This window comes from Ambystoma mexicanum, chromosome 9 (genome assembly GCF_040938575.1).
Source record: "Ambystoma mexicanum isolate Mex_15411 chromosome 9, UKY_AmexF1_1, whole genome shotgun sequence".
Taxonomy (NCBI): Eukaryota; Metazoa; Chordata; class Amphibia; order Caudata; family Ambystomatidae; genus Ambystoma; species Ambystoma mexicanum.
In genome coordinates this window covers 256,621,150-256,645,010 of record NC_090931.1, presented here as the reverse complement: position 1 = coordinate 256,645,010, position 23,861 = coordinate 256,621,150, and the positions used below count along the sequence as shown (strand labels likewise).

General features: G+C 45.6%; 1 protein-coding gene across 3 annotated transcripts in view; it reads left to right on the top strand.

The window, feature by feature from the left end:
* The first annotated feature begins 3,621 nt into the window (after positions 1 to 3,621).
* Positions 3,622 to 23,861, top strand: part of LOC138487933 (germ cell-specific gene 1-like protein) — a 225,660-nt gene continuing 205,420 nt past the window's right edge. The window contains exon 1 of one of the 3 annotated variants that reach the window (XM_069614567.1): positions 3,622 to 4,162. In XM_069614567.1, coding sequence (XP_069470668.1) covers positions 4,112 to 4,162 — 51 coding nt within the window. In that variant the 5' untranslated portion in view covers positions 3,622 to 4,111. Of the gene's footprint in view, positions 4,163 to 4,228; positions 4,487 to 23,861 lie in introns of those variants that run through there. The other 2 variants (XM_069614566.1, XM_069614569.1) reach the window with 2 other exon arrangements.

Below are 23,861 nucleotides of genomic sequence, written 5' to 3'. Positions count from 1 at the left end.
TTTAGCCATAAGAAAAAACACTGCAACCCCTAGCACCCTCCTTCATAGTAACAAACACTGTAATGTTATGGTGAGTGTTATGACAAAATAAATGGGCACAAAACATAGTGTGCATTAAGTAATTAGTGGTTCAAGGATACAATCAACTTATCACAGACATATGTGTCCAACATAAACATTTGTTGTCATTTTAAGTTCCCCAAATGATCTTTGATCTTGTGCAAAGTAGGCATGGACCTTCGTTGATGCTTTTGTCCTCTTCCCCTTTCTGGTAGGGACATTTCAAAATAGTACAATGGTAGTGCATCAGCTTGCCCATCTTGGAATATTAACATTCCATGAGAAAATGATTTCTAAGGATATTCTAGGTTTTGATAATGTGCTTTACTGAGTAAGACAAGTGTAGCATTCTTATTATGACTCAATAAATACTGGAAGTGATCATAGAAAATAACATTATAAAATTTAAAAAAGTGCCCATTTACAGCTTGCTCACAGATTAAAAACAATTATCCGTTTCGTCGGTGAGCAAGACAAATACAAAGACAAAATATGTCTCCAAATACTGGGCCAGTCCCAACCCGGGATGCTTGTCACTGGTTCCATTCGGCTCTCATTCTACTTTTAACCATAAAAAACACAGAAATCCCTAGATTGCTCCCTCAAGGGATCTGTTTTCTCCTCTGGTTGCACTGCTATCAGCCATAGTACAGATGGCTCTAACAAACACACACCTAACAACATGACTCTCGCCAACAGAGCCAGAGAGAGAATTCTAGGTTGGTGAATGGTACCTGTGAGCGTGTTTTGTACGTATATTTTTTATCGGTTAAATTGGTCACATAGGTGACAGATTTCAACGCTGATTTGGCTTCAATCTACCTTCAATATTGGTCATGCACAACCTTTGCACACACTGTTTATCATTTCGACCACTGCTCCTTGCCATTTAATGGGGTTGGAAGCACCAGCACCTTTATGTACTGGTTCTGGCCAGAGAATGGTACGATTGGGAGGGTATTGTTACGTAGGCATTGCTACAAGCACATAGGCGGTCAGATGCCCTCCACTCTCTGTAGCATCGCTGGCTGCACCTGTTGTCACAAATGGAGAGCAGCCAGGCTCTCCATTTGTGAGAGCCTGGCTCGAACGATAATTGAACGATAATTGAATACACCATTTTTTCTGAACACGTCTTTATGACCATGCAGTGTATATACAATACAACATTAAAAGTTTAACATATCCAGGTCAGTGATTATAGCGAGCTAAGTCATGATATGATATGATAGTTTATTTATATAGCGCCTATACACAATGTGTTTCAAAGCACATAGCAACTGTTGTGTGGTAAGACGAGATCAGCTTGGTGTCTCCTATTGGCAGATTAGTCTTGCTGCATAGCCGAATATACCATTATGCAGTATTATCCGATTGTAGTATTCACAAAATGGAAGGGCATGTCTGAAATCAAACAAAACGCACCCTAGCATGGGGGTGGTGGGGGGGTACTTGTCACTGGAGTAATCATGGATCTGCAACCTTTGGCTTCCCAGATGTTTTTCAACACTGCTCCCATCAGACCCAGAGAGCATGGATTTGTAATTCAAAACCCCCAAAGAAATGCAGATGCAGACCTCAACGTGTAGCGTTAGGATATTGGCTTACTGCACAGTCCATACATCAGGTACAGGGTTTGCATCTGTGATCTCGGTCCTTTTGGGATTCATGAGGTGGGATCTACAAACTACAACGTTATGTATACTGTGTTCCTATACTGAACAGTGGAAGAGGCATAGCAGCATGTCCTGCATTATGTAGTCTTAGCAAAGAGTAGATGTAGTAATGTCCGGATCTATGTGCGATCTATGGGATTATTGCGACGGCTGAAAATGTAGACTTTTTTTTACCCTTTACACCACGAATATATGTGGGGGGAGACCCCCCACATGCCCCCCATATTAATATTATACTCTAAACCCCCCCACATATATATGTGGTGGAAGGGGGGGGTTAAAAGAAAAGTCGCCATTTTCGGCCATCGCTATTCCCAGGTCGACATTTTTGTATGATTCTGTTATGTCCTATGACCTAACTGTATGCAGAATATTCAAATACGTCTCTCCAAGTCTCATCCAGTGTTGTGTTGCATTCCAAAAAAAAAAACACAATGTGTGTGTCTACATATAAAAGAGATTACTGGAGGTTGCAGGAAAGGTTTTAGCCAAGGTGGACAGAACTCCTCCATGTGGAAAGGTACAAACACCTTGCAAGTGACCAAAGGTGGCAAGTTAACATCTCTATATCAGAGTGGAGCCGTTACTCCACTACTATGGCAACAGACATGCTCAGAGTGGATATGAGCCTTGCGTATGCAATGCGATTATCATGTTCTAGATTAGGAGAGTTAACTACTCCAATGTCTTTTGGAACTGTTTTTTCAAATATCTGAGTTGTTTTTTTGTTTTGCTGCCTCAAGCAATTAAATTAAAACACAAAAAACAAATAAAAGTAACTAGAGTACTTTATGAACACCTATGTATATTATATTATTAAATGAAATGTGGGAGTGGGCAGAGCCTATAATTGTTTCTTATGCGAATTAGGGATGAACATAGATGACGTTAGCACTTAAGGGTTTAATGTAGAAGACTACTATTTTACCATTTTAACCATATCTTAATCATGTACTTCTGTAAAAAATAAAAAATAAATAAATAAAAACATACAAGGCCACACGCTCCCTGCCAGACCTTGCCACCTTCAAGTTTGCAAAACTAAGAACATGATATTCACAGTAGCTGTATGAAAAGGGTGTACAAAAAAGTGTGACCGTGAAATAAAAAAATGGCTTTGGCTGTCAAGCGACTTCAAACCTATTCCTCTCAAGGATTGGTACATCGGGGACACCAGCTTTGGCCTTGTCACACCAAGGGAGAACATTTTGCAACTCGAGTGTGAATGACCGAAAACACGCGCACATACGTCAACACACACTCCGCTCTGGTAAAACACCGTGTCTGCCACCAACCCGTGGAGAGTTGCAGTGACCTTCTCTTTAGACATATCATGGGAGAGAGATAAAAAAAAACAAGCATAAGTCACTCGACGAGGCAACGGGTCTCGCTTCGGGGCAAAGTGCGCACTTTTGTCAGACAATATTACATCTGTCAAGGAGAGGTACTGTATGAAACGCCAGAGAAGGTGAACTGGCAGAATGCAAACCTCCTCTCACGCGAGTGAGACTAGATAGTCTGTTGGGCAATGGCATTTTCGAATTGCAGTTTTTGGAATTGGTATTTGGCGTTCTTGTGATGGCGAAGATGGGTGCTGCATTGAATGCAGATCTGTGACGGTTTTGCACATGGTGTTGCACATGTGTGCGACTGCCAGTTGTATGTGAGTCAGGACTGAGCTTCAGAGGGAGAACTGCGTGGGCTTGAACGATGGCTGCACAAGGCGAGGGGTGACTGTACTTGAGCGTGGCTAGTTTACGTGGGTAGCCACAACGACGTCAAGGAACAGTGCATTTGCGTGAGCATTGTATGTGCCTGGCTGCGCGCGTGAGTCTGATTGCACCTGTGACTCGTGACCCGTGGCTGCATTTTAAGGCTCCACCAAACCTTGAGTGCACGCGTGTGAGCTCTGTGCATCCTGCAGTCACACGATCAAGAGTGGCTCAGCCGTTTCCCCTCCTATATATTGACAACCACTGAGTTGGGAAATAATAACACCCGTGATTAGGAGCGCTTAGAAACCACGGGAATCCAACGCGTATTGCTCTATGAAGCATATCGGCGCCTAACGAGGCGCATCCGGCGAGGAGGCTGTCAGGCAGGGTCGCAGCCGCGTCCAGGCGCATAAAGTCAGGCGCTGATGACAAACGGGCTGACAGCAACAGCTGGAGGCTGATTGCTCGGGGGGATTACACGGGGTGCTTGCTCCAGCAGCTGCTCGGGGGCTGCTTAATCAGGGTGGCGGGTGGGCAGCGAGATTACAGAGGTGGGGCGTATCGGCTGGGGTTCAGTGGGGCTGCGGAGGCAAGGCGAGGTGTGTGAACCAGCGTGTGCCGCTGACGGCTCCTCGACACTGCCACCAGCAGCCCGCGGAAATGGTCTGCCACGGGCACGCCGGCAAGAGCGCCAAGAGCGGCCACGAAAAGGTAGGTGCGGCCTCCAGCCGGTGACTATTTGCGCTACTGGGTGTGTTATGGGGGTGCGTGCACATTGGCACGTCAACAGCAGCCGGTGCCTACTGCGAAATATTAGGACGCTGTGAACCTTGGTGGCGCTCTTCCGAGCTGGCGCAGGCTGCCCACCTTATCGAATCTGTAACATCGCAAAAGGCGATGATTACGATATATCGCAATACCTCTGCCCCTTCGCTAATGGCTGTGAGGGACGCCTGCTTGCAGATGGGCACTGCTTTCCTGGCATCTGGGCTACGGTATTATTCAAGATGTTGCTATGGCGAAGCACATCCCACAGTAAGAAATGAGTAATAACGGCATGGTGTGTTGTGGTTCGAGCTGCCTGTTGCATGGACTGTCATAGCTCCCTAAAGCACAGGTTGTACCATTAACCAACCGGGGTGGGGGGGGGGGGGGCTAATTTTATCACATTGAAACCTGACCCGCACAATGCGCGTACACGCCCACTTTCAGTGCATCCATCTACGAAGTTACCCCGTCCGCTCCCTCTAATAATGTATATAGCGGCATTTAGAATGGAATTATAATATATATTCAAACTTTAAACTGCTCTATAAAGCGCGACCAGATGCATCCACGGCCAAGTATAGACTCTCACAATACCAGATGTAGCGCTATGTTATGTTTTTTTTGCTGTGGTGTGTAATGTGAATGGGATTTATATCGCACTCCTCTGCCATTTGAGTGGTCTTCAGGCGCTCTGGCGGATATGAAAGAGGGGGAGGGGTTCGGTGTTGACACAGCCTGGTAGCTGTGCAGCTAATAAACACTCAAAAAGAACAGTCATGGCATTCCAACAACACAATCAGATCAGCTTTGTCATGTAGCGCCGTGGCTTCACCACCTAATGCACAGAACAACCCGTAAACACCGTCTTCAATACAGTCTAGCCGTGACATCACGTCAAGCCGGTATTAAGGACAGCACAGCATTGTTCTAATAGATTATTATTGCACGCCTAAAATATGTGCTTACAGCCAATGAGGAGCTGCATTTTGATATGCTTGTTTTCACCGTATGGAGTCACAATGTGTTGTCAATAACTGCAATCGGAAAGTGCCTTGCATCTGCTAAAGAGCTCGAGCACTGGCCTTCAAACTGTGGGGTTGGCCTGGGAGGGGGGTGGGTGGGGTCAAGGGTGTCTTGGGGGATGCAGGGTTGTAGGCTCTTCCGAAAGGGAGTACGTTGACTGATTTTAATAGAAAATATAAGCAGAAATTACATCTATGGGGGCCGGGCAGCAATACTTTTACTGGGGAGCGGGGGACGGCATAAACACGTTTGGGTCAATCATCTTTCTGAAAACATTTGTCCACATTTGTCAAATGGCAACAAAGTTACAAGCCATCTACAAATGTTGAGACCCCCCTCTAATTTAGCCCCCTCCTACAAAATCCCACCAGACCTTATAAATACATGTATATCTAGATCTAAAATCTTTTTGCAAACTTTTGTGTGGATTCGTCAAATGGCACCTCATTTATAAGCCTTTACAATATTTTGGGACCCCCCTCTAATTTTGCCCCCTCTTGACAGCATCCCACCATACTTTGCAAAAACATGTATATATAGATTTTAAATCGTTATGCAAACTTTTGTGCAGATTCATCAAATGGCACCACGTTTATTAGCCTTTGCAATATTTTGGGACCCTGCCTCTAAATTTGTTCCCTCTTGACAAACGGCTCCCCACTTTACAACACTATTCAGGATCAGGCCTAGAATAACATTAAAACATGTCATGCAGTTTCATTGAGTGGCTCCAAAGTTATAGGTCATCCAGAGAATGCTTTTCACCAACCCAGTAATGCAGAAAGAGGCATAGATGTCCACGAACATCATAGCACTGCACCCGAACATCTGGATTTTTTGCGGACTTCGAGGGTGAAAAACACCAGTTTTTTGGCTGTTTACAGCCATATCCCATCTTATCCTCATCACCCCCACTTCCCCACAGATTGTTTGATGAGTTTGACAAGTGCAATGTTGTGGTTTTTAATAGGTATTTACCATGATCTTTGCGGACACTGGCGGATGTCCGTGAATCCATCATGGTGGACGTTTCCAAAAATGTAACGCATTTCACCCTTTCACCATCCAATCATCGGACGTGCCCAATGTCCGTGGACCTCATGCCACCCTCTAAACCAATCAGAGGCCTGTCCGTGGACCGAACAGGAAAGTGAGTCCACGGACCAAACCAAGATATCACACATTTTTTTAACCTGCCTACTTTTGGGTCATTTAAAAAAAAAACTACTGGACGGATTTACACCAGATTTACAAAAGCATGCTTTTGGGACCAACCCACCACTCCTGCCGCACATTTTGTGAAAATCCATTCAGCAGTTTGGGCTGTAGACGTGAGCAACATTGTTTTTCCAATTGCGTCTATGGAAAAAAAAGGGCAGTCAAAGGTAACTTCAATCTCATTCCTCTATTTGGCCTGCCCCAGGAACATCTCGGCAGACTGCAGTATATGTTTATATTTTTATCACACATATATTTATGTATAAAGTCTTGTATAGTCTTTTAAGGATGTATTGGTGCATTGGGGACAGAGCATGCACACAGACATGCTTTAAGCCCTTCCTCTTCTGAAATTTTGGTAGAAAGTGAAGTAGGACAGCCCTCCGACCCCAATGAGGTGCCATATGTCACAGCCATTTTATCGTTACATCCACACCCTGAGGCTCTCCAAAGAACTGTATTTGTTTCCTGGTTACAGGCACTTTATTGTAAGTCCGGGGTGAGTGTTGTGAAAAACAAATAGAGCATGAAGTGTATTTTATGTATCGTACAACCCTTTTATCACAGACATATTAGTCACATTTAAAGATCTGTGGTCATTCCTATGTTGCCGAAATGCTCTTTGATTTTATGCAAAGCATTCCAGAACCCTAATTTGCGCTATTTGTCCACTTCATCCTTCACAAAAGATGCTTGGTTTTGTCCCTAATATATGTCCCACATTTTTTACACCCTCATAACTGGCTCACTTCTTGATTTCCTCTGTATGCTATTGTACATGTGCCCTTCATGGCAATGCTTCTGCAATCTTTAAATGTGTTATTGTACGTCAATTTGGTTCTAAAGTGTTCTTCAAATACAAAGGGGCATTCAGAAAGAGTACAATAGGAGTGTAGAATGTTTGAGTTCTATGCAAGCAAGTGCGCACCGTTCGATGCATTGTTCCTCATAGCAACTTCGAGGAACAAAGCAGCAAACGGAGTACCGAGCACAGAACATAACCTAAAAAGGGAAGAATATATCACTCACCAATTATCAGAATCCTGAATTCCAAGCAACAACCATAGAATAAAATCAGACTGAGGGATAGCCGGATGGTCCGACTCAACCGGACTACCCACGATTGAAAATGACTTACCCGATTTTAAGAACCACAGAAATTCATCTATTCAGCATCATAATTACCAAGGAACAGAGGAAACTGTGATTGTTGTTATATGATTGCTATGTCTAGCAAATGAAAATAACACTTTGAAAGATTGAATATTGATATGAACCAACAATTTCTTATTGAACTGCTTTATTAGTATCTTGAAAAAGCCCAAGGAAGGGCGAAACACACATACGTGCCTCCTAAGAGAGTTATGTTGGCACCACTTTATAATTTAGGAACAAAACTGAAAGGTATAAGAAAATTCATACAGAAAAGTGTTCTATAAAACATGTAACCAAATACACCTAAACAATTGAATAAATCATAAAAGTGTTACCCACTAATAATTGTATATTTGAATCAGTGGAGAAGCAAACCTGTGAATACTGTATATAATAAAGCGCACAGGCTTACATAGAACTAAAACATTCTACTTATTGATCCCTGAACTGGTCGGTGAAAACCGGTCCCTATGTAGCCATGCAGCCATTGATGTCCACACCTATTGGAATATTCAGAAACTATAAAAACCAATAAGAAGAAAGAAAGGGGTAGAGTGCAACGACTAATATAAGCCACCCAAACCAAACTAATACAATTGGAGCGTGCCAGACTGTCCATCTTGGAATGAAAACTTTCAATCAGAAAATCATTTATATGGGTATTCTAGGATGTGATAATGTGCTTTGTTCAGTAAGACAAGTGTGACTTTCTCACCATGACTTTAACATATACTGAAGTGACGCTTAAAAAAGAACACGGTAGCATTTTAAAAAGAGCCAGATTGCAATGTTTGTACAATTAAATAACGTCTTTGTTTCTTTTTTCATAACTTCTTTTGAGTAGAATTCACAGTATATTGTCTCTCAAAAAGTCCCCCATTCTTAGAATGGTTTGCTCCCAGATTAAAAGCAATTACCTTTTTTTGTTAGCACCACAGCCATGTTTCATTCTGCATACCGGCCACTGATTGGTTGGTAGTGCTGCTGAACTCACCCATTTGACACAGAATGCTCAACACTATAAATGAACAAACAATAGAAAATAAACACAATTGTAAACTCTGCAGCCTGCTCTTCGGGCACCTTACAAGGCTGGCAGAACCCAAGCATCCCCCACAGAGCTTATTCACATCTCCTCACATCCACCCTTTGTATAATGCAACCTCAGTGTGTTGGCTATATTCCTTCAGGACACATGCAATGACAATGTACATTTCCAATTACTGAGGCAGTTCCTACCTCAGGGAAGACCTTTATAGCTGCTGTTCTCATTCCACTTTTTATAATAAAAAACCCTCTTCAAGATATCAGTGTGTTTTCTCTGGTCACGCAGCTGTCAGCAGCAACTGCTGGGGCAGCTCTATCAAATGCACACCTGGCAACTAGAGAGAGCGCTAGACCAGTATAAGATATATTGGGTACAGCTAGTAGATATTTATATGGTAAGTATATATGTGCATAAAAAGTGGTCTTTCTATGAGTTTAGCAACTTAACCATAATACACACCCGCTACCGTGGCCCGTGTAATATATATATATATATATATATATATATATATATATATATATATATATCTTTGCTCCCCCAGGAGGAATCGTCACCAAACTTTGCAAAAAAAGTAAATGGCCCACTCTGAATTTTTTTGTAAAGTTTGGTGAGGAATCGTGCAGGGGGGGCAAAGTTATAGGGGGGGTTCCAAAATGTATTTTTTTCCATAGACCGAATGGGGAAAAACTTTGCGCACGGCTACAGGCCGAACGGCTGGATGGATTTTCACCATATTTGCAGCAGGAGCGGGGGTTTGGATCAGAAAGCCTGCTTTTGTATGTTTGGTGGAAATCCAACCAGTATTTTTGTTGTAAAGAACTAAAATGCATGTCCCAAAAAAATTGTGATTTCTGGGAACCCATTTCCCTGTTCGCTGTGCGGACAGAAGTGTCATTGGCTCGCAGTACGGCGTGCTGTCGGAGATGCGGCCGGTGGTTTGCTGGAGGGAATCGTTCTGTGCGAAAGCCGCCATGTTGTATCAGAGGACAGTGCGGTGGCGGAAGGATCTGGATAATGCATCATACGCGATGTGTTGGCGGCAATAAGGGAGGGAACGAGTGGGGGAGTGAGAAGTTGTTCATGTGACATATGTACATAGGTGGAAGAAGACAGAGGAGTTCCTGCAGTATTCGTGTGTATTGCGCCAATTCGCAGGTACCTAGACAGGCGAGTACTTTGTGCGGTGATTAGAGGCAGCTGTCGTAACGGCCCCATAGCTTCTGCCATGACCTGTTTGCGGTGACCTCTTTTTGTGGTGAGTGGTGGCAGGTCAATTGCAGAAGGCGAGTGAATTTCACATGACATAGGTTGGGTGGGAGCACGGGTGGCTGTGCGCTGCGGTTGAAATGTGGTAGTTGGGCACATGGTGGCATGCATGGGTGAATGAAGTTGCGGTGGGTCTGTGGAAGGATTAGACTATTGGGTGCATGGCCGAAGGCAGTAGTGCATGCACTCAAGAGCATAGGGCTTCAACATACCCACCTCAGGAACGCATGTTTGACTCTGCATCCAGTAGAGGGTGGTGCTTGCATAGTTTGGTGTGTGCAGATTGGTTGCAGTAGGGCCAGTGCTGCAAACAGAATGTGGGTAGGTTGGCAGTGACACAGTACTTTGTGAATGCAAGTGGGTACACCCATAGTATGATATGATATGATAGTTGATTTATATAGCGCCTATACACAATGTGTTTAGGCACATGGGTGCAGGAGATAGTGTTTTCTTTGTCCATTATGGTAACTGTTGCAATTTGTTGCTGCATAGCTCCATGGCTGTGCACTGCTAGGGTAGGAGTGCTGGTGGCGGTGGTGTGTATGTGGATTGGCAAAGTTGGTGACATGGTGACATGCATGGTGACATTACGTTGCTGTGGGTGTGTTCAAGGCCTAGATTATTGGGTGCATGGCTGAAGCCCATAGGCCGTAGGCCATGCACTCAAGAGTCTAGGACTTGAGGACACCCACAGCAGTAATGCATGTTTGACTCTGCATCAGTTAGAGGGTGGTGACATGTAAGGAATGGTTGTGCAGCACATTTCAGATGTCATAGGCAAGTGTGGCAAACAGAATGTGGGTAGGTTGGCAGTTGCACAATACTTTGTGAATGGAAATGGGTACGCCCATAGTATGTGATTGAAAGTGCACAAGGGTGCAGGAGAGCGTGTTTTGTTTGTACATTATGGTAACTGTTGCAATTTGTTGCTGCATAGCTCTGTGGCAGTGCGCTGCTAGGGTAGGAGTGCTGGTGGCGGTGGTGTGTATGTGGATTGGCGTAGATGGTGACATGCATGGTGGCATTACATGGCTGTGGGTGTGTTCAAGGCCAAGACTACTGGGTGCTTGGGCGAAGGCTGTAGGCCATGCACTCAAGAGCCTAGGACTTGAGGACACCCACAGCAGTAAAGCATGTTTGACTCTGCATCAGTTAGAGGGTGGTGACATGTAAGGAATGGTTGTGGAACACATTTCAGATGTTATAGACCAGTGTTGCAAACAGAATGTGGGTAGGTTGGCAGTGGCACAATACTTTGTGAATGGAAATGGGTACGCCCATAGTATGTGATTGAAAGTGCACAAGGGTGCAGGAGAGAGTGTTTTGTTTGTACATTATGGTAACTGTTGCAATGTGTTGCTGCATAGCTCCATGGGGGTGCGCTGCTAGGCTTGGAATGCTGGTGGCAGTGGTGTGTAGGTGGATTCCCGCAGTTGGTGACATTGCGACATGGTGGCTTTACGTTGCTGTGGGTGTGTGCAAGGCCTATGCTGTGTGCAGATTTGTTGAAGTAGGCCCAATGTTGTGAAAATGTTGTCGTTACTGACACAATACTTTGTGAATGGCTGTGGGTTTTATTGTGTGGGGGAGTTTGGGTGAAGTGCTGCTACCTACGTATGTTATGTTTGTGCATAATGTTAGGTGACCACATGGTCGCTTGCTTGGATGTATAGTGTTGTGGTGGGTGTGGAAAGGGCTGCACTGTTGTGTGTATGCGCAAAGGAGTGCTGGATGCGTCTTAGGATCTTTGTGGATGCTGCAATCGTGCATTCTTTAGCAGACGTTTCTAGTGGAGGGGCTTTGCAATGAAATGGAACGTGTACTGAGAGTGTTTAACGGTAAATATTGAGTGGTGTACAGAAATGACAGTGTGCAATGTAGAGGTTTTGTATGTGATTGATGCATGCGCGTTTGAAAATTTGAGAGTACCCAATGGGGGAGTGCTGCAAAAATGACTGTGCAAAGGGAAGACGTATTGTGTGTGCTTTACTGGCCCGTTGCCCTCACTGTAGATGGGAAAGCGCATGTGCCACATCTTGCCATTATGAACAGGGTGGAAAGGGAAATGGAAATGTGGGAAATAGGCAATTAGGAGTTTAGGGTGTTGTTCACAGGAAGGGGCGGTACCATTTTGTCCCAATACTGTGTCGGGAGGGTGGTGGAGATGGAGAGACGCACAGTGGTTATTGTTGGTGATACCCTTGTGCACCATCTGCAAAGGTGTTGTGTGCAAAGAGACGTTGCTGGTAATTTCGGGTTGGAAGGAGTGGACGCTTTCTGGGCCTGTCAGGGTGACTGCAGCTTCGGCGGGATGGTTCACCTTTGCAGATATGTGGCGTCCGTCACAAACCTTGACTTTGTCGTGGTGCACTAGGGAAATCTACATTTGGGTTACATATCGTATGGACGATTAATCCATCACCTGAAGAGGTTGCTTACCACAGTGATGCAGATTTTTCCTACTGCAGATTTTTCCTACTGCCAAGGTTGTTTTCTCATGCATAAAACCAAGAGGAGTATGGGTCCATGACGGTGCGATTTGTCCCCAGCCAGAGGTCGGAAGGTGTGCTATAAACAGAATTATGCGTGAATTGTGCAGACTGCTGGCATGTCATCCACCCACTAAGAGATCATGAGGTCGCAAAATATGCAGTGGTTCTGTAGAAATGGCATTTATTTGAGCACCATTGGCACTGCTGTTTTCTTTTACACTGTGCAAAAAGCATTGACCAGAACAGAAACACATATAAAGAGAGAAAACGAAAAAAGTTGCCCGCACGTAAAAAAAAAAATGAAAAAAAAACCTTTATACATCTATGACAGAAGACTGAATCCCCTACCCAGTTTGATATTGATAGAGGCAGAGCTGCAGAGAAGATAGTGCAAAGGGAAAAAGAACTGTTCGAGCTTTACAGGGGTGCGGCCCTCGCACTATTTTGGGAGGCGCACATGCCAAAATCTGCCCTTTACCCCACCTTGTCCAATTGACATGGCAGTGTGGGAATTAGCCAATCAGGTAGTGTGGTTGTGGTTAACAGGAAGGGGAGGTGAAACTGTTGTACATTATACTCTGCATACTGAGGGTGGCTGACATGGCGAAACGCATTGTGTTGACTGTAGGTGATCCCTTTGTCCTAGATCTGCACAACTATGCCCTGCACAGACACTTTGACTGCAATTTTGGTTTGGAAGGAGTAAACGCATTGTGGAACACTGTTTATGAGTGTAATTTCACCGATATGCATGCACTTTGCAAAGGCCTTGTCACTTTTGCAGCAGTAGATGTTATTGTCATCCACTACGGTGGCTTGCATATGGGTTACCTGGCTTGCTTAGATTTGTTCTGTTTTCTGAGGACATTGCTGGATGTCGTGAGGATGTTTTTACCCACTGCCAAAGTGCTTTTCTCATCCATAATACGATGAAGAGTATGGGCCACTGCTCATGAATGTTGTTCCGAGCCGGATGCAGGATGGTGTCTCATCAACAGAAGCATGTATACTTTTTTGTCAGCTTGTGGAATGTTCTTCTGCAATAATGACCTCATTAGTTGTGCAAATGCAGAGTTTTTCCAAGAAAATGGCATTTTTTTTGTCACCCATTGGCAATGCAGTTTTGTTTGCCCGTTTACAGGATGCAGTGAAGAGTTTACTGTACTAATGTGAGCACAAGAAAACACAAAAGCTAATAAAATCCGAAAAAAGGTGTTTCTGTAGAAACATTAAAAAAAGGCTCTTTTAAGAGCCGCCCCTTACTACAAACTCCCCCTACCCTGGTTGCAAGTTATTCCCTCAGGCCCACACGCAGCATGAAAGCCACATCCGGGGATATTGCGGGTGGCAGTCACGGAAATTGAACTGTGGGGATTGTCCAATCAGATGCTAAGGGTCTGCAGCAATAGGAACTCCTGCTTCACTCAGGCCCGGCCCTCGACGTACTTGGGGACCCGCACATGCCACATTCGGCGCTTCTCGCCATGCTGGCCTATTGAAATGGGACTGTAGCGATTGTCCTATCAGGTGGTGCTCAGGGCGTGCGTCACAGGAAAGCATGCCAATAGGAAGAAGGACTCCTCCTGGTTTACTGGGGCGCGTCCCTTGTGGTACTTGGAGAAAGGCACGTGCCACATTCTGCACTTTTCACCATGCTGCCCAATGGCAATGGGACTATGGCCTTTGGCCAATCAGGTGCTCAGGGTGTATGTCACAGGAAAGAGCACCAATAGGGAGAAGGAGTCCTCCTGTTTCACCGGGGTGCGGTCCTTGCGGTCATTTGGGAAAGGCACATGCCACATTTTGCACTTCTCACCATGGTGGCCAATAGAAATGGGAATACGGCCTTTGGCCAATCAGGTACTCAGGGTGTACGTCACAGGAAAGGGCAGCAATTATTTGTTCCATTACTTTGTGTAGTGCGGCTGGCAAACATGGCAGGATGCACAGATTTCCTCGTGGGTGATGCCTTTGTGGAAGTTCTGGTCATGTATGTCATCCAAGAAGGCTTTTTTGGCAATTTCGGTTTGGAGGGAGTGGAGGCTTTGTGGCGCAGTTTAGAAGCGTGCTGTTTCGGCGGAGTGCTTGTAGAATGCCAACACATGGCCACTTCTGGACCTGTAGATGTTGTGGTCGTGCACTTTGGAGCCTTCTTTTTGGGTTCCATGCCTTGTTCCCGTGTGTACCGTCAACTGAAGAAGATGATGAAAGCAGTGCAGCACATTTTTCCCACTGCCAAGGTGCTTTTCTCATGTATACCCCCAGAGAATAGTGTGGAACTATTCCAATGATTGCTATTCCAGCCAGAGGTTGGAAGTGGAAGGGGTCTCATCAACAGAAGCATGTGTGACTTCTTGAGTGCTGCTGGGATGTTCTCCTGTGAGAATGACATTTGTTCTCGCAATATACACCTTTTCAAAGGATATGGCATGTTTTTGTCGACCAGTGGCAATGACATTTTCTTTCACAATCTACAGGCTGCTGGGAAGACCCTATTGTAAAAATGAGAGCTGACATTGAAAACACTAAATTACTTATAAAAACCGCAAAAAAAGGTGTTTGTATGGAAGCACCTTTATAAAAAAAGGCTCTTTTAAGAGCCACCACAACTAACGACGTCCCCTACCTACTATCTCATGATAGTTCTTCAATGATCTTTGATAGTTTTCTGCCACCATTACAATAATAGTCCCTTGTGGAGGCTTTCCATGAAAACTAAATGCACATGCAATGTCATCAGTGATGTCATCAATGAGATTTGTGATGCCATATTTGATGTCATGGGTGTTAGTCCTTGCAGTGCACACTGGTGGCGTAAGTTATGGCTGCTTAGCTTGCCATACTGGCGAATGTAATTTTTTTTTGGTTTTACCTGTAACCATAATGTCCCTGTAAAAACCTTTTTCCAATGAATTTCATAGGTTTTTGCTAGTGCAACTTAACCATAACGTCCCTCTAACAATGTTTTTGTTAGTGAATATATATTTATATATATGTATATATATTATATATATAGAGAGAGAGCAGACACAACAAGCTGCAGGACTACACTCTGTGGTTGTAAAATGCCAAAAAAATGTACAGTTTCCGAAATGAATAGCTCCGACAAATTGTATTGATAATAAAAAAAGGACAATGATGCAGGAGCACAGGGATGTGAGAGTCTGGCGTGATGCGCTTCGCACTGTCAGTGCTTGATCACACAGTAAACTCTGTCGGAAGAGAGAAGTGAATGCATACAAAATAGTTTTTCATCCATTTCTCCTAACAGGTGCAATGGTTTGGTGATGTTTGATCGTCTGATAATTGATTGCGGCAAACTGTCCAAAAGAAACTGTCTGCATGCGATCAATTATTAGAGGATCAAACACGCTCACAACATCCCACAATCCCCACCCCTTGGTCCCCTCCACTACTTACCTGTTTGCTCACCGCCTGGTCCACTTCAGCCCTGCAGTGTCAGATCTGTCCCTCTAACGCGGGTCGGATCCGATGCCACATGGTCCCTTTTCCTTTTTTTTTCCGGTCTCCCTCCTCCAATATTGAGAAGCGGGGGACACCCCTGCAACCTCACAAGGCTCATACATACTGATCATAGGGAGCCGGGGACACCCCCGCAACCCACGCTCCCCATGTTTGGTATGTATTAGCCTAATTGTTTGTTTTTAATTGATCAAATGGTAGTGACCAAATTCGGTCAAATGTATCATTCGATCAATTAAAAATGAACATTTATGCTAATACTGGTGCAATACAATCTAAACATTGAAGACGTGCTGGCAGACACGTTCGAATGAGTTACATAGGAGTGGTTGCCATAAACGCTCATAGTAAAATGGTACACATGCTTTCAAAACATGATTGCAATACGTGCTGGCATTTATAACATACTGCACATAGCGACCTAAAAGCAAAGTGCCTGGCTTAAACAATGATATGCAGAGGCATCAAGTACATACAAAGTGCCAAGCATATATATGCATTTTTTTCATTGAACAAACTTTAGTTAAGGGATTTATCGCAGCCAAGCCCATGAAATTCAGCAGATGTTGGAAGTGATGACAATCTTGACTCAGAGTCCCTCTCTCCCACATAGATGTCGCCGTACATGTCATTTTTGATGTCATTGTAGATCTTTGCTGTGGTCTCATGTATTTGCTCAAGGGCAGAGCAATGGGGTCAACTCCAGGTCACACCACTAGAGGTCCACCATTGTCACATACCCCAATCATATGAAAGGAGATTGTAAGTCACTGACCACAGGTTGAGTGGCTTTTATTGTTACAGTACACCAATATAACTTGAGACAACTTTTCTACAATACAAACTATGCCATAAGTAGTACATGCGTTTTTGCTACCTTCAATGTATCGCTGCCCTCCTTTTTCCAACTACTTTTAATATGCAGGGGAGACGAGTGCAGATAGGTGAAGACAATTGGGAAATTCTGAAAATATGTTTTTGAAAAATTAAAAACAAGGGCTGGCTGAGTAGCAGCATTTGACCACCTGTTCAATACACACACTTTTGTTAGTAGAGAAACATTCCATATTCTTCTCAGAGAAACACTTGTCTAATTAAAGTCAATTGAAAGAGCGACACAGTACGGCAGCATTTATAGTAGCCAGAAAAGGTTAGAGAGGACGAAGGGCTTTACTGAATAATGGATTGATTAAAGTTAGTCGAAGGGAAATGAATTTCGGACTCCCCTCAGGTACCTCAGGATTGCCTTATTAGCTAAAAGACAGTTATAGTTTGAGGACACATACCTGAAGAATGAGCTATTGGACACCCCAGGAAAGATGGCAGCACAGAGAGCATTATTTTGGATCGTTTGGAGTTTCTCAAGCTTTTTTGCTGATTTGCCAGCGAAGAGGACATTGAAATAGTCTAATCTAGACCAAATTAAAGCTCTCACAATAGTTAGGCAGTTTCCAGTGGTAAGGAAGGACCTGGCTGCATTTAGTAGTTTTGTGGAGTAAGCTGCAGAGGACGCAATGGCGTTGACTTGCCTGGACATGGAGGGGTTGGCATCTAGGTATACCCCAAGTGTTTTTACAGCCTCTGAGACTGGGATACGGGTATTGTCAATATTGAAGGATGAGTATTGGTTGTCTAGTTTCTTTAGTATGTTGATGGGCCCTAACAGTAGTAGTTCTGTCTTTTCCCCATTGAGACAAAGCCAGTTTTCTGCCATCCAGGTGTGGACGACAGAGTAGGCGTCGGTAAGGGTCTTGGCATCTGCCTCATAGTTGCCCGATTGGGGGAGGAGAACTTGTGTATTGTCGGCATAGTTGGTGTAGACAATGCTGAGTGAATCCAGTGTGTTGAATAGTGGTCTGGTGAAGATTTTATAGAGTGTGGGGGATATGCAGGAAGTCTGTGGCACTCCACATTGGATGATGACCGGTTTGCCGGAATCTTGGTCAGAGAATACTCTCATGGCTCTGCCTTGGAGGAAGGAGGTGATCCAGGTGGTAGCTTTGGGGGAGAAGTGTGCTGAGGAGGAGAGGTGATGGCAGAGTATCTTATGATCAACAAGGTCAAAGGCGGCTGATAGATCTAAGAGGAGGAGTAGGGCGGGTTTGCCTATGTCCCTGATGTCATCAATCTGGTTTTGTAGGTCAGGCAGGACTGTTTCCATTTCGTGGCTGGGGCGGAAGCCAGACTGTCGAAGGCTAAGGATGTTGTTGTATTCAAGGAAATGTTTGACTTGTAGGTAGGCTGCTTTGTTCAGGATTCTTAGTCGGGAGGGGCCTGTGGTTATAGATCTGTAGTTGTTGGGGGGAGATGGGGTTGAGTGAGGGTTTCTTTAGAACGGGGTGTACCCAAGCTTCCTTGAGGCTAGCAGGAATGGATCCCGAGGTGCAGGAGGCATTTATAAATGCTGTGAGGAAAGGTGTGAGCATCTCTGCACAGTCTTTGATGAGTGTGTCAGGGCATATATCACCTTTACACTTAGAGGGTTTGATGTTCTTCCTGAGGGCGATGACTTCCATTTCATTTACGTCTTTAAATGAAAAGAGTGGCGTGTCGTGGGCCCTTTGGTTGAGTATGGCAGTGTGAGGCTGTTTGGGTGGGTTTTGTACGTGTTGTTTATTCTGTATTCTGTTGTTGTCACGCTCACCTAGGTCTCTGCAGGAGCAATGGATTCCTCCAGTCTCGTTCTCTCGTTACCCTGGGACTGGGAAGCTGACCTGCCAAGAGAATGGGTGTTTAGAGGGTTTTTGTGAAGAAGGTACTCCAACCCTCCCTCCGCCCTCCCTGTGTCCCAAGCCCACCGTCAACCACTCTGCCTGAGCAATGGAAACTTCGGAAGTAGATCAGTTGTCCCAGCTTCTGGGGGAGTTGCGGGCAGAGGTACATACTGCCCACGCCGAGACAAATGCCTTGAGGTGTGAGTTGGTTGTCAAAAACTGACACGATAGCCTGGCAGCTACTGCAGACCCAGGCAGGTCTGTCCCCACTGCCAGGGGGAGCTACATCAGCCCCAATACCGCAGTCTCAATCCGTAATCCCCGTATAGGAAGTAATCCCAGGCAACATTCCACTAGCACCACCAGAGAGGTCCGTGGGAGACCCAAAGAGGTTTGGAACCTTCATGAACCAGTGTCGTCTACATTTTTTGTGTAAACCAGGACTATTTCCTATAGACCAGTCTAAGGTGGATTTTGTGCTATCATATCTAGGGGGTCATGCAGCGGATTGGTCTGTCCCGTTAGTAAATAGGGATGACCCCTTGCTTCGCAATTATACCAGTTTCCATCATCAGTTAGAAAAGCTTTTCGCTCGTCGCACATAAGGACAGGCCTTATACGATGAGCTGTTATCCCTCCAACAGGGTAGTCAGGATCTCCTGGCATATGTGGCCGCGTTTAATCGGCTTGTTGCCGAAGCAAATTGGCCAGAAGAAAAGCAAATTACTTTGTTCTACAGAGGTTTACGCAGAGAACTAAAGGATATACTGGTACAAGTAGTGAACCCTCCAGATGGCAGTGCGGAATACACTCCAGCTTGATCATCGGTTAAAGACCAGAAGGCTGATCGTGCCCGTTTGGAAGGCAGAATGTTCTATGTGTGGCCCAAGGAGACACTTGCCCGTCCACCTGCAGAAGCGCATCCTGAGCCTATGCAATTAGGTGTAGTACGAGGTCCCCTCACTAAGTCAGCGCGAGACAGGAGGCGGCAAGAACAACTATGCCTGTATTGTGGCCAATCAGGTCATTTTCTTCACAATTGGCCAACTAAACCCCCTCGAAAGACAGTAGGGGCAATGGATGGGAACAAAGGTATAGACGAGACGGAAAACTTCAACGCCCGACAGACATAGAGGTTGGTTTGTCAAGCGGTGAAGACCCGACAGACCTCCCACTTTGCTATTCTGGTTATTATTATCAATCCACAACACTCGTCCAAGATGCATGCAATCGAAGCTTTTGTGGACAGTGGGGCCATCAGCAACTACATGGACTTGGAAACTGCTGGTCGGATAGGGTCACCGGTTTGCTCGAAAACAACAGCCGACAACGTAACCGCAGTAGATGGTTCCCAACTACTTTCTAGCCCCATTACTCTCTGCAGTGCTGAGGTCACGCTGCTCTGCCAAGATGGCCATAAAGAGGAAATCTCGTTCGATCTCATCGCAGCCCCACAATTTCAGGTGATTCTCGGCATGCCCTGGCTGGAGGCTCATAACCCGCAAATAAACTGGCGAGCTAAAACACTGATCTTCCCGAGGGAATGCAATCGCTGCTATGCCAAGCATCGTCTCTCAGCCGGTACTTGCATCTCCGAAGTCGATGCCTGTGCTAGGAATAACAGGAGTCCTACCTACCAGGAATATCAAGATGTATTTGCTAAAGAACAAACTAATACACTTCCCCCTCATCGTTCCTACGACTGCCAAATTGACTTACTACCTGGGGCCCAAGTACTATGCAGCCGAATCTACGCTTCGACAGAAGAAGAGAACACCCACCCAAAGAAGTATCTAGACCAGGGGTGTACAACTGATTTTGACAGAGGGCGAAAGTACCTTACATGAGGGCTATATTGGGCCAAAAAGTAAATATGGGCGGGGTGGTAGGCGGGGCGTGGCAGGAGGCTTTTTCAACCCCCAATTTGTATTAAACACGTGGAAAAAGAATATGTTTTTGAGGGGTAACGATTTTTATTTGCATTTCAAACTTACATTTTGTACTACACATTTTCCATTGCTATAATTTATTTCTATTTAGTTATTGTATCTCATCTGTTTAATTAAATTATATACATTTTATTGACCCTAGATTGGACATTCCGTTATTTTGGACTGCTATAGTTTGCTGTTTGGGTTGCCCAAGAGGAGTATGGCCTTCGTTGAGTCAGGTTTCCTCAAAACAAAGGATGTACAACTCCTAACTGTGCCTGTTTTAGCTTTATTATTGGGTACACTCTTGGAGTGCAACACTATGCCCCATGGCCCACTCACCCCGAACCAAACACTATGCCCCATGGCTCCCACCCCCAACCAAACACTATCCCCCATGTACCTCACCCCCAACCAAACACTATGACCCATGTCCCCCTCACCACCAACCAAACACTATGCCCCATGTCCCTCTTACCCCCAACCAAACACTATGCCCCATGTCCCCCTCACCCCCAACCAAACACTATGCCCCATGTCTCCCTCACCCCCAACCAAACACTATGCCCCAGGGTCCCCTTACCCCTAACCAAACACTATGCCCCATGGCTCCCACCCCCAACCAAACACTATGCACCATGTCCCTCACCCCCAACCAAACACGATGCCCCATGCCCCCTCACGCCCAACCGAATACTATGCCCCATGGCCCCCTCACCCCCAACCAAACACTATGCTCCATGTCCCCCTCACCCCCAACCAAACACTCTACCCCAGGGCACCCTCACCCCAACCAAACACTATGCCCCATGTCCCTCACCCCTCACACACACAAACATGCACCCATACAGACCCAAACCCCCCACTCCCCAACTCCAAACCCCCCACACCCCAAATCAGCACACTCTCAAACAAGCGCCCATACAGACCCGAACCCTCCACCCCCCAACTCAGCACACACACAAACATGCACCCATACAGACCCGAACCCCCCACCCCCCAACTCAGCACACACACTCAAGCATGCACCCATACAGACCCAAACCCCCTACCCCCAACTCAGCAAACACACTCAAGCATGCACCCATACAGACCCGAACCCCCACCCCCCAACTCAGCACACACACTCAAGCATGCACCCATACAGACCCAAACCCCCCAAATCAGCACACTCTCAAACAAGCACCCATACAGACCTGAACCCCCCAACCCCCAACTCAGCACACACACTCAAGCATGCACCCATACAGACCTGAACCCCCCACCCCCAACTCGGCACACTCTCAAACAAGCACCCATACAGACCCGAACCCCCCAAATCAGCACACTCTCAAACAAGCACCCATACAGACACAAAACCCCCACCCCCAACTCAGCACACACACAAACATGCACCCATACAGACCCAAACCCCCCACCCCCCAACTCCGAACCCCCTGCCCCCCAAATCAGCACACTCTCAAACAAGCACCCATACAGACCCGAAGCCCCCACCCCCCAACTCAGCACACACACAAACATGCAAACATACAGACCCAAACCCCCCACCCCCAACTCAGCACACACACTCAAGCATGCACCCATACAGACCATAACCCCCACCCTCCAAATCAGCACACTCAAACATGCACCCATACAGACCCGAACCCCCACCCCCCAAATCAGCACACTCTCAAACAAGCACCCACACAGACCCGAACCCCCCACCTCTGAACCCCCAAATCAGCACACTCTCAAACATGCAAACATACAGACCCAAAAACATTCAAAACCAAACATTCATACACATCCGACACCCCCCACCCCCGCATCTCAACATACACAACACAAACATTCATACACATCCGACACCCCTCCACTCCCGCATCTCAACATACACAACACAAACATCCAAACATTCATACACATCCGACATCCCCCCACCCCCGCATCTCAACATACACAAAACAAACATTCAAAACCAAACATTCATTCACATCCGACACCCCCCACCCCCGCATCTCAACATACACAACACAAACATTCATACACATCCGACACCCCTCCACTCCCGCATCTCAACATACGCAACACAAACATTCAAAACCAAACATTCATACACATCTGACACCCCCCACCCTGCATCTCAACATACACAACACAAACATCCAAACATTCATACACATCCGACACCCACCACCCCCGCATCTCAACATACACAACACAAACATTCAAAACCAAACATTCATACACATCCGACACCCCCCCAGACCCGCATCTCAACATGCACAACACAAACATTCAAAACCAAACATTCATACACATCCGACATCCCCCCGCCCCCGCATCTCAACATACACAACACAAACACTCAAAACCAAACATTCATACACATCCGACACCCCCACCCCAGCATCTCAACATGCACAAAAAAAACATTCAAAACCAAACATTCATACACATCCGACACCCCCCAACCCCCGCATCTCAACATACACAAAAACACATTCAAAACCAAACATTCATACACATTCGACACCCCCCCACCCCCGCATCTCTACATACACCAAAAAAACATTTAAAACCAAACATTCATACACATCCGACACCCCCCACCTCTGCATCTATTATACACAAAAACACATTCAAAACCAAACATTCATACACATCTGACACCCCCTCCACCCCCGCATCTCAACATACACAAAAACACATTCAAAACCAAACATTCATACACATCTGACACCCCCCACCCACCCCCGCATCTCAACATACACAAAAACACATTCAAAACCAAACATTCATACACACCCGACACCCCCCATCCCCGCATCTCAACATACACAAAAACACATTCAAAACCAAACATTGATACACACCCGACACCCCCCCACCCCTGCATCTCAACATACACAAAAACACATTCAAAACCAAACATTCATACACATCCGACACACCCCCACCCCCGCATCTCAACATACACAAAAACACATTCAAAACCAAACATTCATACACACCCGACACCCCCCCACACCTGCATCTCAACATACACAAAAACACATTAAAAACCAAACATTCATACACATCCGACACCCCCTCCACCCCCGCATCTCAACATACACAAAAACACATTCAAAACCAAACATTCATACACATCTGACACCCTCCACCCACCCCCGCATCTCAACATACACAAAAACACATTCAAAACCAAACATTCATACACATCCGACACCCCCCACCCCCGCATCTCAACATACACAAAAACACATTCAAAACCAAACATTCATACACACCCGACACCCCCCCACCCCTGCATCTCAACATACA